We start from the raw sequence: 16,561 nt of genomic DNA, 5'->3' as shown, positions 1-16,561 counted from the left end.
GCAACAAAATCGACAGATGGAGCTTGATATTGTGATTTTTTTTCCCCCATCTGTATTCTCTCCTTTTTGCATTGTCCTTCACTGACTCCTTTCTGATTGTGTCTTGTGTTGTTGTTGGAACCTCAACATCTGTGCTTGTCGGAGACACTTTCCTCTTGATTGTCTTCCTCATCAGTGCTGTCTGAACTTTCATGCATGTCCTGAGTAGTCATTCCTTATCCTCATCCTCGTCTGCCAACTGCTCTATGTCACTTGTATTGCCATCCATTATCATGCTGATGACATTTTCACTGTGCTTTCTCTTTCTCTCTTCTTCCTCGAGCCTTTTTGACATCTAAAAATAGACATATGGATCAATATGGTATAGACACTGTTTAAGAGGAATTGCTATTGTGCAAGTACCGTATATTCACGACGATAAGGCGCCATTAAAAGTCTTAAATTTTCTCCAAAATGGACAGGACGCCTTATGGTGCGGAGCGTCCTTTATATGCGCTGAGTTCCAAAATCTGACTGACGGCCGACACGCTGTTTATATAGAGAAAAGGCGGAAGTGACTGTGGCCATGCGGGAAAGAAGTCGGCCAATCAGGGAAGGGTGGGCGTGTATATATACATATATGGAGAGGGAGAGAGAGAGAGGGAGAGGGAGAGAGAGGACAGGCAAGCTAGTCCGCCAATGGTGAAGGGTGGGCGTGTTGGACACTAAAGGGACGCCTCAAGCCAGTACCAACACTTGTATAGACAGTGTGGCAATGTGCATTGTTGCAAAACAACTCCGGTTTTGGTTTCTAAGAACCCCTGAAAATAAATTCGACAAAAAGACACGCCTACGAAGCTCAGTTCAAACTTAAAGCCACCGGTTATGCTTTTGGCATGCGTGCCCATCTTACAGCAGCGGTGAAAAAACAAGTCAAGCAAATGAACTCTGAGCTTGCCGTTATTCCCGGAGGCTTGACTAAAGAACGCCAACCGCTGGACATTGGCATCAACCGGGCGTTCAAAGTAAAGTTGCGAACGGCATGGGAACAATGGATGATCGGTGGCAAACACAACTTTACAAAGAGTGAGAGGCAGCGCTTGGCGAGTTACGCCACAATACGCAACAACGAGAGGGAACGCGGCGTTTTTGATGGATTACGGTACTTGCACAATTGTTCAATTCTTTCTACACACACACGCGCTGCCACCATGTTTCGCTCTGTTCTTTACTTTCAAATGTGGGAAAGCTTCACACGAGAGAAATGTTGACTTTGCTGTTGCTACTCCTTCTTTCCGCTCGGCAATGCGTAGCAACTCACACTGGCATATGATGCATTCAATGACAACTGAGATGTGCAGACCTCTGCTTCTGATACAGAGGATGAGGACTTTGATGGATTTCTGGGTGATGATTGATCGAAAAACGTGAGAACATTGTACGATGGCGAAATAAAATACACCCGAACTCAGTTCTGCTTTCGTTGCCTTTTTAAAAACGTGTTTTTAGCTTATCTGTATGTCTTGGCGTGCTACCGTATGCTTCAAGCTAACGTGTTAGAGTGTGCGCATGCATGCCGTATGTTTAAGCTGGCGTATGTTTTACCACTGTAAAACTGCGGCCATTAGTACGATGCGTCCTGTGTATGTGTAAAATACAGAAATGTCACCCATTAATGAGACTGCGGCCATTGGTACGGTGCGTCGAATAGTCGTGAAAATACGGTACTCAAAATGTATTTGAAGGTGGCATTTCAGTGATGAATTAGATTAATTAACCCTATATTGCCAAACGCATCAAATTTGATAAAAGAAAATAGAATACTTTTCGGTGTGCGTAATAGTGCGGAAAATACGGTAATTGATCTGAACATTTTTGGGAGTAAAAAATCATTTTCAAACCTGGTAATTTCGTGCACCCCATTGCCAGAGTGCAGTGGCTATGAATCACAGCCATTATAAAAAATGAAAATTATGTCTTGAATTGAATTTTAAAAAATGTAAGTCCAAAAAAAATAAAAAGACAGCCCCAATTTTTGGTACAAACTATTAAAACCACTTTGTAAATAAGTTATCTTCACACAAGATTTTTTGGCGTGACAAACAGTGGTTAAAAAAACAAACCAACAAAACACATACCCATGTGGGTTATAATGATGAGTTGGCACAGCTGAATCAAAGATGGTTTTTTTCCTTCTCAGTGAAGAAATAGACAGTATGGTACAGTAATTCTTTCCATGGCCAAGCACAGAACTGAATCTACTTTCATAGCAAATCAACTTTAGTCATAGAAATGAATAAAAAGTAGACCAGAAGGAAGAAATAAGAGTACTGCACCTGTTTTAGATGTCAAAGATGTCCCTTGTGGAGGTCCTGGAGCTGCTGAACCTGTTGCTGCTGGACCAGATGTTGTAGATGTGGAGGCAGTCGACATGGCTCCGGCGACAGAAACAGGAGAAAGCAGAGCCCTGGCTGGGGTCACAGAGACTCCGGCATTGGGTGTAGTTATCCCCCCGGCGCCGCCTTGGTATACGGCTCGGCTCAGTGCGAGCTGGCCCGAAGACATCTGGCTCGGGGGAGCCTGGAGTGCTGGCACAGTGATAGGGGTTGGAATAGAACCTGCAGCTGTGGTAGTGACAGGAGCAGGCTTGATGATGAAAGTAGTAGTGGAAGCAGTGGTTTTGGGCTTAGTGAGCGCACCCGCCGTAGGCAGAGAGGACACGGGGAAGTTGACCAGTGTTCCCCCCTGGCCATTAGTCATTGATACAGGCAGCTGTATGATGAGTGGCTGTCCAGTCATCACGCCACCCGCAGGCGCCGTCTTCAGTAACAAGGTGCCTGTCGGACTCTGAGTGGTGATGCCAGTAGCCAAGGTGGAGACAGCATTGGAGGAAGAGGTGATCAATTTTATGATGGGGGCCTGTGAAACCATGGCTGCAGCAGTGGAGACAGGGGTTGGAACGAGTGGGCCGGATTTTGCTGAGGAAGAGAAGACAACCATCAAACGGTTAAAACTGCTCGTAAAACCTGTTCGAGCAGATGCAACCAACTTTTGTTCAAGACTTGACAAGTGAGCATAAGTATTGGAATGGACATTGAATATTTGGTGTCGTAACCCTTACTAGCAATAACTTCATCAAGCCTGTGACCCACCGACATCACGAAACTGTTGCATTCCTCATTTGAAATGCTTTTCCAGGCCTCCAGGTTCTTATTTGTTTCTGGGGCTTTCTCCATTTCAGTCTCCCTCTTCAGGAAGTGACATGCATCAAGTCCTTTGTTGTGTTGGCAGTGCCACCATCTCGCTGCATGGTGACGTTTCTCACGATTAGTTTGAATGCATTTCACGCTAAAAATGGTTCTGTAGACTTCAGAATTCATTCTGCTGTTACATGATCAAAACCATTGGAAAAGCATTTCCAATGAAGAAGGCAACATTTTAGTGAAGTCAATGGGTCACAGTCTTGATTCAGTCATTGGTATAATAATAATAATAATAATAATAATGCTCTTGCGACGCGGAGGCCCAGTCTCATTCGGCTGGGTCGTCGCAGTGCGTAGAGCCGATCAGCTTCACCAGGGTCCGCCAATGACCACGGTCATGGGCCAGGTCCGCTGCATCCTCCAGGGTAAGGCCCTGGTGTTTGAGATCCTCTCTGATGACATCAAGCAATCTGGTGTGGGGTCTGCCGCGTGGCCTTTTCCAGCCGGCTGTCGCTGGATCAAATGAGAAGATGGCACGAGTTGGGTGTTCCGGGGGTAATCGGAGGAGATGACCAAGCCAACGGATTCGCCTCTGAGCGGCCAGTCGGGATGCAGGGGGCTGAAGGGTATGTTTTCGGAGGTCTGAGTTGGAAACATGGAGGTGCCAGCTGATGTTCAAGATGGTTCTGAGTGACCTGCTGTCAAAGCCGTCGATCCTCTTGGCCTGGGTCTTGTTTAATGGCCAGGATTCTGCACCATACAGGAGGATGGGAAGAACTGCTGAGTTATAAATGCGCATCTTGGTCTTTGGGGACACTGAGTGGTGGCGCCAGAGGGGCCGCCACAGTGACTGCATTGCCGCGGCCGCGAGGTTGTTTTTGTTTGCAACGGCCTTCACCCTGGGCGGGTTGACCCGGCTTCTTCCTTGGCGCGCACGACATCCCTGATCATGGCGGCCCAAGCGCGGCGATCCTGTGCCAGGTCAACCGACAGCTTCAGCCAGTCCTGGTTCCACCGTCTCAGACCCACCACCAAGGGGCCGGAAAGATACGCGAGGTCTTCTTTCATCGTGGTGGCCCATCGACTTGTCCACCACGCCGCTTGCGCCAGGCTGGCAAAGGAGCAGGAAGGAGAACATCCCTGATCAACTCGCCCTCCTGGTGGCGTGCCGCATGCCCGAACCAACAGAGTCGGCGTTGCAGGAGACACGCTGGTAAGGGGCTACGGTGCAGGCAACGACGAAGGTCAGCAGTGGGGACCCGGTCCGATCGGCGGCGGCGGCGAATACGGCGGACGCAATCGTTATCAAAGACTTCCAACTTGCGCTGGTCAGCCACTCTCATAGGCCAGGTCTCACAGCCATAAAGCAGGATGGTCCGCACGATCGCCTGGTAGACACGGCCCTTTGTCACTGCCGAGATCTCGCGCCGACCCCACAGATGGCGTTGTAGGCGCACGAAGGCGGATCTGGCAGCCCCGAACTTCTGCTTCTCCTTGCCCCGACGGAACCACAGAGCAGCCGAGATATGTGAAGGAATCAACGTTTTCCAGGGTCACGCCCTCCAGTGACAGCGACCGTTGGTCAGCTGGGTTGGTGAGGGAGGACATGATCTTGGTCTTCGAGGCGTTGATGCGCATTCCAACGGTCAGGGCCGTTCGATGGATTTTCATCAGCGCGTTTTCAACTTCCTCGAACGTGTTTCCAAGTAGAGCGATGTCATCTGCGTATGCCAGGTCCGACACTGCGACATCTCGGCCGACCCTCACACCCTCAAAGCCATGGAGAGCAGTGTTGAGGATGTGGTCGATGGCATAGTTGAATAAGGTTGGCGAGAGCGCGCAGCCTTGTCGGACACCCGACCGCACCTCAAAGGTTTCTGATTCGCTGCCGTAGGCCCGCACTCGGACTCGGGTTGACCGGTAGTACCCCTGGATGAGCCGAAGCAGTTTCACAGGGATCCCGTCAGCCTTCATGATCATCCACAACACACCCCGGTCAACTGAATCAAATGTTGCGGCAAAGTCGATGAAGCACACGACTGTTGGTTGTTGGTAGGCCCATCGTTGCTCCAAGGTGCGACGCAGGCTAAAAATCTGGTCTACACATCTCCTTCCGGGGCGAAAGCCACCCTGAGTTGGGCGAGTCCGGTGGTCACGGGCCATCTGGAAGCGTTTCAGCAGAAGGACGACGAATGCTTTTGCAGCCACATCGAGAAGGCCTCTTAGTTGGCGCACAGCTTCTTGTCTCCCTTCTTGAAAAGGGGTATTAACACTGCTTCGCTCCAGTCATCCGGGATGGTCTCGGACGTCCATACGGCGTTGTAGACGCGATGAAGCCACGCTGCGAAGACGTCAATGTCGCTTTTGTAAACTTCCGCCGGGATGCCGTCTTCACCTGGGGCTTTATTATTCCTGAGCTGAAGCAGGACGCCTCGAATTTCGTCTACCGTAGGTGGGTCCGAGCTGCAGTCGTACTCCTCATCAATTGCAGGAAGCAAAGGCGCCAACACTGGTGGTGGGTGATTGAGTAGGACTTCGAAGTGTTCGCGCCAACGTTGCAGCCGTTCCTCTAGGGAGGTTATCACAGAACCGTTCACTTTCAAACAAACACACAGATTGTTTCGCTGACTCCAGCGGATTTCCTGCTCGCCTTCTTTACCAGCTGATAAAGCTTGCGGGTATTTCCCGCAGCGGCGGCCCTCTCAGTTTCTTCGGCAAAGTCGCACCAATAGGCATTTCGATCTGCCCGAATCGCCCGAGTGGTAAGTTGCCGTAGTTCGCGGAAGTTGGCTGCTCCCGTTACTCGCGCAAGCCTGGATCGTTCTGCAAGGGCCAGATTGTTTGCAGTGATCCAGTCACGGTTCTGGCGTTTGGTGGAGATGAAGTGTGAGGGTGCAGCTGCAATGATGGTAGATTTGAGTTCCCGCCACTCCTGCTCTGGCTCATTGGAAGCCGGTTGTAGTTGAGCGAAGCGGTTTTGGATCTCCACTTGAAAATTCTTCCCTCCATCCAGCTTCAATTTCGCGACATCAATCCGCGTGGTGCGTTTTGAAGGGCGATTAACTTTAAGTCTGATGCGAAGGGTAGCACGCACAAGCACGTGGTCGGAGCCGCTCTTGCCTCCCGTGTCTGCTCCACGGTACGCCCGTGCGTCGAGGGCTGAACTCGCCCAACGTGACCGAACCAGTATGTAGTCAATCTGGTTAGTCGTCCGCCCATCGTTCGAGTACCAGGTGACTGATGTTGGGGGTGTTGGAAGCGTGTATTCATCACGACTAGGCGATTTGAGGTGGCAAAGTTAATGAGCCGTTCGCCATTGTCGCAGCGTCTTCCCAGAGCAAAACGCCCCAGCACTCGTTGTCTCCTGCGATCACCAAGATGTCATTGGAGGGGATGCCATCGACAGTCGTCTGGAGCTTATGATAGAACTGCTCCTTGTCCACGTCATCAGCGTTCAGCGTGGGCGCATATACCGCCACGACAGAAATGTTAGCAATGGCACCCCTCAAGCGCACCCTGGCAAGGCGGGGGGAGATGGGTTCCCACCCCAGCAGTGCAGCCTTCTGCCTCGGGAGCAAGGGCGATTGCAACGCCGTGCCGGCCGCTGTTGTCCGTCACTCCACTATGGTAGAGGTTGTAGACCACATTGACACCAGGGACCTTCAGCTCTCGCTACCCGGCATCAGGGAGGTGTACTTCAGAGAGGCATGCCACACTGACACCATAGTTGTGAAGTGACCTCATGGTGAGGGCTTGGGTCCCTTCGTCGCGGAGAGTCCGGACGTTCCAGCAAGCAATTTTGAGGCGCTCACGGCGTCAGAGGAGGTGATGTTGGAGGGGATAGTGGTGCCCGACTTGCACATTTATCACCCGCCCCGTTGAGCTGAGGGCAGGCGCGTCGGTTCCCGCGGACGCCGTAGCTCGAGTCGTAATTGCAGTCTGTCGTGAAGTCATGAAGAAGTTTCGTGGGAATTTATTGAGAAGCCGGGTCCCCAGCCCTGCTTCTACCAGAGCCTTCTGTTGGCCGGGTAGATTACCCGTTCACCCCCCCCCCCCCCACCACGATGAGGTCGAAGGTTGGAATTTAAGGGCGGCCGCGAGGGCGCGTCTGCGGTCAATTTCTGGCTTGAGATCGCCGCTGCTGGTAATAGTGGAGCCCAGGTAGATGATGGAATTGACAAATTGCACTTCGTCTGTGCCAAAGATCAGGGGGGAGGGGTTGGGTCCGTCACCGATATACATAAGTTTGGTTTTCTGCCAGCTTACTTGGAGGCCCAGCTTTGCTGCTTCTGTTTGGTATATGGAGAGAGCACTGCTGAGGTGTTGGAGGGAGTTGCTGAACAGGGTGGTGTCATCAGCGTATTCAAGGTCGGTCAGGTGGAAGTTGCCGAGCGACACGCCTGAGACTTGCTCCCGGACTCGGATCATAAGGTGGTCAATGACACAGTTAAATAGGTCAGGAGCGGCCACGCAGACCTGTCTGACCCCGCTGTTAATGGGGAACCACTCTGAGTCCTTCCCATTCACACAAACACAGCTCTCTGAGTTGTTGTAGAGTCGCTGGAACAATGTGGTTATTTTGGGTGGCACTCCAAGGTATTTCAGAATGTTCCAAAGGGAGAGGTGGTCGACTGTATCAAAGGCAGCTTTGAGATCTATGAAGGCTATAAAAAGATGTTGGTCCTTCTGAAACTCTCTAACCTTCTCAACAATGAGTCTAACTGCTGAGATGTGATTTATGGTGGACCGGTTGGGCATGAAGCCAGCTTCTTGGGGGCAGCGATGGCTTCGAATGGCGGGAAGGGTGCGGGTGAGAAGGATCCGGGTGAACAGTTTTGCGGGTATGGAGAGCAGTGAGATGCCTCTGTAGTTGTTGCAGAGTTGCTTGTCGCCTTTCCGCTTCAAGAATGGCAGGATGATGCCTCGGGTCCAGTCTGTGGGGGGCTGTTCTCCCACCCACACATGGTTAATGATGTGGGTGAGCCACTGGGCCATGGAGTCACCACCTTCTTTGAGCAGCTCTGCAGTGATGGCACAGATTCCAGGGGCCTTGTGATTTTTTAGTGATTTTATTGCTGCTCTGACCTCGTCGATTGTGACTGGGTCAGTTTTGCAGTTGGGGTTGGGGGTGGTAGAGTTGGCAGCAGTAACAAGACAGGGGTCGGTGGGAACTGGAGGGTGATGAAGGAGGTTGCTGAAGTGCTCTTTCCAGAGTTAAAGGCAGTCTATTTCAGTGGTGATGCGATTTCCACTGGCATCCTTCATGAAGGCGGTCTTGATGTGTGGTCCGATGCGGGCTTGGCGCAGCATTTGAAAGACCTGTCTAAGGTCGTTGCGCTGTGCTGCTGATTCCATGCGTTCGGCCTCTTCTCCCCAGTATCTCTCCCTGTCAGTTGCAATTGCCGCATTCCGTGCTGCATTGAGCCTCGGGTACTCTGTGATATCACAGCGCAGACGAGCAGCACGGCGGCGGTCAATGATGTCGAGGGTCAGCTGTGAGATCCATGGTTGTTTGGGAAGAGATCTTGATCTTCACAATACATCTTGGGCAGACTGGTTGACCTTTAATTTGAAAGTCTCCCAGTCTGCGATGTCATCAACGGCCAGAGCGGTGAAGGCGTTGGTGATGGAGCGGCGATATGCGGAGGCAGTGGTGGGGTCGCAGAGTCTGGAAGACATTAAGCGTGGTTGTGGCCTGATAGATGGGTCTGGTCGTATTTTAAGTCTTAGCTGGGCAACCAACAGGCGGTGGTCAGTGTTGACCAACTGTGCACCTCTGAAGACCCTGCAGTTGGTGACGGAGGATCGCCAGCGGCGGGAGATGATGATATTGTCTATCGCCTTCCGGGTTCTTCCATCAGGGCTATACCAGGTCCAGTGATGATCTGCTTGCGGGGGAACCATGTGTCGGTGATACAGAGGTTATTTGAATGGCAGAGGAGAAGCAGACGTTTGCCGTTATCATTTGTGGTGTTATCAACAAAGGTGGTGCCAATGGGTTGTGTGGGGGTTTGGTGAGATGGTCCTTCTCTGGAGGAAGAAGAGAAGGTTGCATTGGCGTCAGTGAGGATGATGATGATGTCATGTGGTGGGGTTTGGCTAATGACCTGATGGAGTTGGTCGAAGAATGTGTCCTTCACTGTATCATCGGCAAGTTCCGTGGGGGCATAAGCAACGATGACTGTCATCTTGCCATGTCGGTGGAGGAACCGTGCAGACAGGAGTCGATCGTTAATTGGGATCCAGCTGATAAGTGATTGCCGTGTATGTTTGGACATGGCCAGCGCAACTCCATGGAGGCCCGTCCGGATTTCAGGGCCACTCCATATGAAGCTGTGTTCTCCTGCTGTAATTTCGCGGCTGCCTTGCCAACTTGATTCACACAGACCCGCCATGGTGATTTTGTAGCGGGAGAGCTCCAAGGACAGCTGTAAAGGAGCTCCAGCCCGAAGAAGCGTTCGGACGTTCCATGTGGCAATGCGCGTCTTCAGGCGTAGGTCAATCCGTACTCGTTGGTCGGGGGCGTTCCTATGTCTTGTCTCGGTTTGGGCAGTCTGGTTTCTTCTGGTCGGTTTTATAACAATTAATTTCTCCTGAGTGGATTGTTGGCCCTGTGCAGGATAGTCTGATGATGGGGCTGCCATCTCAGCGGCGTACCGACACACCGTTGGGACCTTGTTAGTCTGGAACCTCCCTGAAGACCGGCCCGCCAAGGGAGACCCTACCTGGAGCAAGCTCCAGACGGTAACGCTCTCCGAATCATTGGAACACAAAAGCCTCCTTGCCACGGCAAGGCCAGGACCCGCAAGGAGGAGTCATTGCTAGGAAGGTTTATATCACCAAATAGAAAATGTTACTTACTTCAAATTTTAATTGAACAATATCTGTTCCGATACTTTCGCTCACTTGTAAAGTGGGTTGCTCCAGAAATCAGATCAGAATTGGCCTTCTGAAAAGTAATCTCGAGTATTTGTTAAAATAGGAGTTTTCACTTTTTGAATAACGGTAACAACTGAAGCAAATCTATTTAATTCTACAATAACCTAATTTATTGAGTGGAACGTGTAAACACGTTATTTTTCCAAAGGATATTTGTTCTTTGAGTAATTATTGAGAAAAGAAGGGGAACGGTGCAACTCACCAGCAGTGTGAGGTAAAGTAACAGCTGTAGTTGGGATCTGCTTCACCTCGATGGGTGCCCGGACTGGCCTGTTTAGAAAGATTTTAGGCTTAGAGACTTGATAGGCCTCAAGGAGTCCAAGCTGCCCACATCGGGAACAACTGACCACGCTATGGTTTATTTTATTGGTCTTTATTCAGCCATCTTTGAAAAACTTGATTCAGCAGCTTCATTCTTAAAACTAAAGCAAACACCATTGTTGTCACTCTTAGTCGGCATGTCAGTTTCATCTTTTCAAGTGTGCTGACAGTTACACAAACATTATATATGAATCAGCAAAGATTCTGAATCCTTTAAATATGAAATGGTTTTTACGAACATTTGCTGATTATCTAGTCCGATGACACAACCGTATTTGCCACACTGACAATTGTCCCAGTATGCTTCTGTTCCTATAACTCAGGCCTGTTGAAATACAAAGCCATTTCTTTGGTCAAATTTTTGGAAGAAATCGCATCTCCTCTTCACGAACAGTATGTCATTAATAACGTCACGAATCTCTCCCCAGCAGCCATTGGGCAGGCCTGGGAATCTTCGCTCAATATATGTCCTCATAGTCCTCCTTAAGTTCTTGGGCAGCGCCTGCTGTCCAAATATGCCCACGTAGTTGACCTTTTTCACCCATCTGAAATAAGTGTCATAAGGGACGAAGTATCGAAATAGGTAAGAGGCGTAACGGTCAGGCCGGCGAGCGCCCATGTTTCTTTGGGAGTTGCGGTACAAAACTTTCTCCAAGTGGGCAGGCAGTGGACGGAGTTTAATGTCTGCTTTGCATCTCCCTTCACTGCATTCGGCCAGATAATATGCCATGGTAGTGTTGTGTGGCATTTCTTTTTCCTCTCTCTGCCCTTTTTCTTCTGTTCCCTTCTCCTTCTTGCCATAGTGTGCAGGAGTCTTCCCGTCATTGAGCGCCACTTGCCGTCTGGCCGTCTCGGGCTGCGGCTCTACTGCCTGCCGACGGAGCACGCTGTTGGAAGGAGAGGTGCAGTTTTAACTACACTCTGCACGGCCCGGAGAAAGGCTCAGGCGTGATATTATAGAACGTCACAAGACTCAGGACCAGGACAGCAGGTGTCAAATACAGACCTGGACATATGTGTCCAAATCAGTCTGAGGAAATGTTTACATTCAAGCTGATCCTGATAAACTGAAGACATGGGGCATTGAATGATACGGATTTGGTGGAAGAAAGGATTCTTTGGACTGCCCATTTGCGTACAGCTCAGTAATTTACAGATAGCAACCCGGGACAATGTCAACTATTCGCACAGTGAACAGCTCAGTCCGGTATTGTCACGTTCGTACAAGGGTCTTTTTTTTCTTTTTCTTTTTCACATAAGCAAACGCTATTGTTTGCTCCACTATTTAAAATTTGTGTAGTTAAATCTATGATTTATTTTGTCATTGATGCAAAGTTCATGGGGGGGAAAAGTGCCGGTATTTCAAAACTTAATTGCTATACCAATGACCTAAATTAGAAAAAAATCTAAATAGCTGTCAGGGTATTATTCACTGTATAGACACTTTACCGTTGAACTTGAGGTGTGTTAGCAACAGATGCTGTCTTGGCGGCAGTAGTAACAGCAGCAGCAGCAGCAGCAATAGAAGTAGAAGCAGCAAGTGACTACAGAAAGTAAGACGGCATACAGTGTGAATACTTCCCCAGCTCGTCACTCGCTTAACAGGGCAAAGGTTCGAGTATCAAAGCTATCGCTTACCTCCTGTTTCCTTTTGTTCTCTGATGCCTGATTGGCTTCTCCAAACTTCTTTGACAGTCGGGCTATCTTGGCCTGGGCAATAGGAAGAGAAGCTTAATATTTGCAAAAATTACATGCGTTCATATTACAAATTTTCTGTACATGTGCAGAATCCAATTTCATTTGACTGGTCAGAAAATGATTTATCTGCAGCAAATACCATTTCTTTGTCTATGCCAGCAACATATCCTAGGAGGCAAAACAAATACATGTGCTTCCACTCGACGATAGAATGTACATAATTAACATGTTGACCATTTCTTGTGACATTTTTGATTCGTGGTGTGCAATGAGATTTTTCTTCTAATATAAAATATGTGCCGTGGCTAAATAAATGTTGGGAAACCCTTGCATAATTGTTTAGACTGTTCAGTCACTGTTACACTTGCCTACATTGTTGATTTTCTACAGCGCAGGGAAGCTATTCATATTGTATTTTACTAAAGAGCTGAGAAATGTTGAAATGGAATTTTACTTTGTTCATTTTAACACACAAATGCACCTTTACTTAATGTGCTCATAATTGTACTTCGAACATGTCCAATCTAACATGTTTTCAGAGTCTTTGAAAGAACTTTTTTTGGGGGGGGCGGGGATGCAGGGGAGGTGGGGGGTGCAAGTTCCAGGGTGACAACAATTGAGAGCCACTGGTTTATATCAATCCATTATCTTGAACTTACTTGGAGAGTGTGAATGACCACTTGGTGCTTTGTGGTACAGTCGATCTTGTCAACTCTGCCCTTCAACTCCTGGAAACCTTTCTCAAGAATGGTCATCTCAAGGTCCCTCAACCGTTCACACACTAACTTCTGCACAATCTAAGAAAGTGTAAAGCAGATACATCAGTTCAGAAAAGCAGCTTACATTGAAAGGTAGTACGTTGTGATGCTCTCGAAAGCTCGGCACACCAGCTCCAAATACTGACAGAAGTGATTGCATCATTCCTCGTGTACCCCCCAACCAAATTGGAAAAGCGATAGAATTGTACGCTTACCTTCTCAAGCTTGTGATGACTGCCAGCCTTTGCAGTGATTTTGAGTTCCAGCTGTGCCTCCAATTCTCCTTGATCCATCTTCGGTCTCTTCCCATCCCGTTTTATAGTCTGCTCGCCATTGTCACAGCCCTCTGATAAAGTGCGCTTGATTCCAGAAGTACAATTCTTGTCCTCCGACACTGTTTGAGAAACAAAGACATGATGAAGATTCAGTATGGAGTTTACGCAATCATGTCGTGTTTTCGACACATGATCTACCACACTCAAAACAATCTCAGTTGAAATTTACCAACACAGACAACAACACCCATTTTCGTTTTGTTGGTTTATTGAACATAAAACATATACTGTACAGTAATAATTTGACAGAAAGTAAGGTAAGTAATATAGTAAAAAGGAAAGAGAAATCAGTCATCATTCAACACAATTATTATGTTCAAGGGAGTAGGAAGAAGTAAAAAAACGTATCTAGTCCTATCCCATGTTATGCGTTTGTATATAAATACATCATTTTTATATCAATCAGAAAAGAAAGAAAGCTGGAAGAAAGAAGTCTCCATTGAGGCTCATACTTTACCCTTAATCCTGATATTTTTACAACTTTTGGTTTGTATCGGGATTTTATACATGCACACCCTTGCACTCTTGTCAATTTTCTCTTGTATTCATAATGGATATTGCAGTACCTTTCTCCATTTATAAACTTAGTTCTGATTTATTACAATATTTAATGTTAATGTTAAGACTTTATCACCTTAACTCTGATAACTAGGTTGTTTGTACTTTTTTACTGCCTAATTTTCTATGGCAGGATGATCTGGACTGGGGTCAAAGCAAAGACAGCATAAGTATTCCATTAACACAGTCCACTGGAGTACTTTCCTACATCTTTATAAACAAACAAACATACTTGCAAAAGAAAACATACTTTGCTCATTAACATTCCACTTCTATTTGATGAGTTACACGGAAAAACAAATCATTCAAATATCAACGATTTACAAAAGCATTTTCACGAGAGTTGTGCTGTTCGCATCTCATGAAATAATTTTGTCTTCTGTAATTTGTATATGAAATAAGTATTTGTTCATTCCCGACGATGCATTTGAAGGGTGTCCTTGGTTTTGGTAATGAAGTGTTACACATCAAACAACTAGGCAGTTAAAGAGGTTTCTTTTTTTAACAATCCAAATGCTATCAAGTGAGCTGGTTGACATTTTCTTTAATAATTGGACAGAAGTCAGAACAAAAATTTTACATCAAAGCATTTGCTGCATTGGATGTAATCCCACTATCGCGAGACTTCTTCAAAAAATCTTGATGTCATACAATAGTGGAGGAAAAAGAAGAAGTCAGTGAGGCTGTTCGGTTTGGTTTTGAATGTATTAGCTTTCAGCAGTTTACTGGAGTACATCTCTAATGCTAAACAAGGAGCGGCACCTTTCTAACTTCCAGGCAGTCTGATTTCAGCAGGAACATTTGAGACATCCATCTCTGGATCACATTCGTCATGGCTGCAATGTGAGCGAATAAAGACACTCAATGGTTTGACCATGACCCGAAAGTTGCTCTCACGCCACTATATTAAGGCATATCTCAATTTTATGAAAGGTTAGTTGAGGATGTTTGAGGAGCAATAATCGAGGAGCTATTGATGTTTCCTTTGCGGGAGGGTTTTAAGCCCCTCGTGGAGCAGGGTGTAAAATGAATTAATTTGGGTTTGCCATTCCTTGCAGAGTAACTTTTAGTTTGGGCAGTATTTAATACTGTACTGAAATTACTATTTTACACTTAACCACAATTAGGATGCAATTTTGTCAAATCCAATGGTCCTACAAAGAAAATGTTTTGCCGCGCAGGTCATTCACTGTTTTTGCATTCCACGTAATATATAAGCAGCATATCAACATCCAACCATCCATTTTCGCCTCCGCTTTATCCTCACAAGGGCCGCGGGGTGGGCTGGAGCCGATCTCAGCAGGCAATAGGTAGGGGACACCCTGAAATGGTTTCCAGCCGATTGCAGGGCACACACAGACAAACAACCATCCGCGCTCACACTCACACCTAGGAACAATTTATAGTGTGCTCCATTAACCTGCCATTCATGTTTTGGAAATGTGGGAGGAAACCGGTGTACCCGGAAAAAACCCACGCAGGCACGTGGAGAATATGAAAATTGCGCACAGGTAGGTCAGAGCATCAATCCTGCACCTCTGCACTGTGAGGCTGACAGGCGAACCAGTCGACCATCGTGCCACCCTAACATATCAACACTGTAAACATATCTATTCCCTGATCCACTGGTGAAAGGCCACTTTGATCCTCTCCGATTTCATCTGCGACTGTTTCAAGTAACCAAGAGTATGCAGAAGAGTGGTTAAGATTGAATGACTGTCTGTGTCTTATGTGTTGTGTTGTATTATTTTGTTCTGATGCTATTTTGACTTCAAGATGGCGCCGCGATACTGGCTGCCCCTACAGCAGCTCTTATACTTTTTGTTCTCCTGTCTTCCTTTCATAACTTTGCTGGTGTCAATTGGGAATTTCTCCATTGCGAGACGAATAAAAGGTTAGGTAATAGGCAATTCATAATTGAATTGAATTGAATTCCCCTTGAACAAAGCGAATATGTGATATTGTGATATGATAGTAATGATTCAGCCAAGGAGACCACTGATTTGTGGCACATTCCAAACTCCTTGAAGCCTCCATGAAATGATGACATCAAGGAGCGAATGTTTCACATCTCCAAGCATGTGTCTCTCCTTGCTGCTCTGTTCTCCCTTCGAATTCTCGGAGGGATCGCTGGCAGGGGAACTTACATGTAAACAGTGGAGCAAGGATCTGGGATGCAAATAAAGAAATAAGATTTGGCCAATGAAAGCTCAACAAACATGCCGATCCATGCTGCTGTGATTCAGACAGATGTTCAAAATAGGCAGTAATGATCCCACATCAGTGATTTGTCAAAATTATTTTTTTGGGGGGGTGGGGGGGCATTCATGTGCAGACATGAATGCTGCACATCCACAATTTAGGTCGCAGGCCTCGCATGCTTTGGTGCTCAGTTTTTCTGATGACAAATCATACCTGAGTAATTTGAGAGCAAATAATGCCCATTTGTAATATGAAATGCAAAACAATCCATCTTGGCAGGTCTGAGATTCTGATTTGTAGGAAATCAGGAGCCTATCCCCAACTGACTTAAGGCAAGAGGCAAGCTAATCCCTGCAATGGTTACTAATCAATCCACATTACATGAGGTCACAGTGTTAAAGTAATAATATTTCATCATTTTGAATAAATAGCATTGTCAATGTCTGGCATTAGCTTGCGGTATCCTGAACACTGCCGCTGCATTGTACATGTGAGTGCCAAACCTTTTTCAAAATCACCCTCAGCCACTTACACACATTAACTTTTACAAGAGGAAACCAAGGAGATT

The 16,561-nt window shown here is 47.3% G+C and overlaps 1 protein-coding gene across 2 annotated transcripts in view; it reads right to left on the bottom strand.

The window, feature by feature from the left end:
* atf7ip (activating transcription factor 7 interacting protein) overlaps positions 1 to 16,561 on the bottom strand; it is a 44,029-nt gene that overhangs the window by 9,376 nt on the left and 18,092 nt on the right. The window contains exons 4-10 of one of the 2 annotated variants that reach the window (XM_052084275.1): positions 13,114 to 13,292; positions 12,800 to 12,937; positions 12,081 to 12,152; positions 11,892 to 11,986; positions 11,282 to 11,329; positions 10,324 to 10,391; positions 2,316 to 2,957 (exon numbers count right to left, since the gene is read on the bottom strand). In XM_052084275.1, coding sequence (XP_051940235.1) covers positions 2,316 to 2,957; positions 10,324 to 10,391; positions 11,282 to 11,329; positions 11,892 to 11,986; positions 12,081 to 12,152; positions 12,800 to 12,937; positions 13,114 to 13,292 — 1,242 coding nt within the window. The remainder of the gene's footprint in view (positions 1 to 2,315; positions 2,958 to 10,323; positions 10,392 to 11,281; positions 11,330 to 11,891; positions 11,987 to 12,080; positions 12,153 to 12,799; positions 12,938 to 13,113; positions 13,293 to 16,561) is intronic. The other variant, XM_052084276.1, reaches the window with a different exon arrangement.

The sequence above is a fragment of the Hippocampus zosterae genome, chromosome 13, assembly GCF_025434085.1.
Source record: "Hippocampus zosterae strain Florida chromosome 13, ASM2543408v3, whole genome shotgun sequence".
NCBI lineage: Eukaryota > Metazoa > Chordata > Actinopteri > Syngnathiformes > Syngnathidae > Hippocampus > Hippocampus zosterae.
This window is presented reverse-complemented; position numbering and strand designations above follow the sequence as displayed.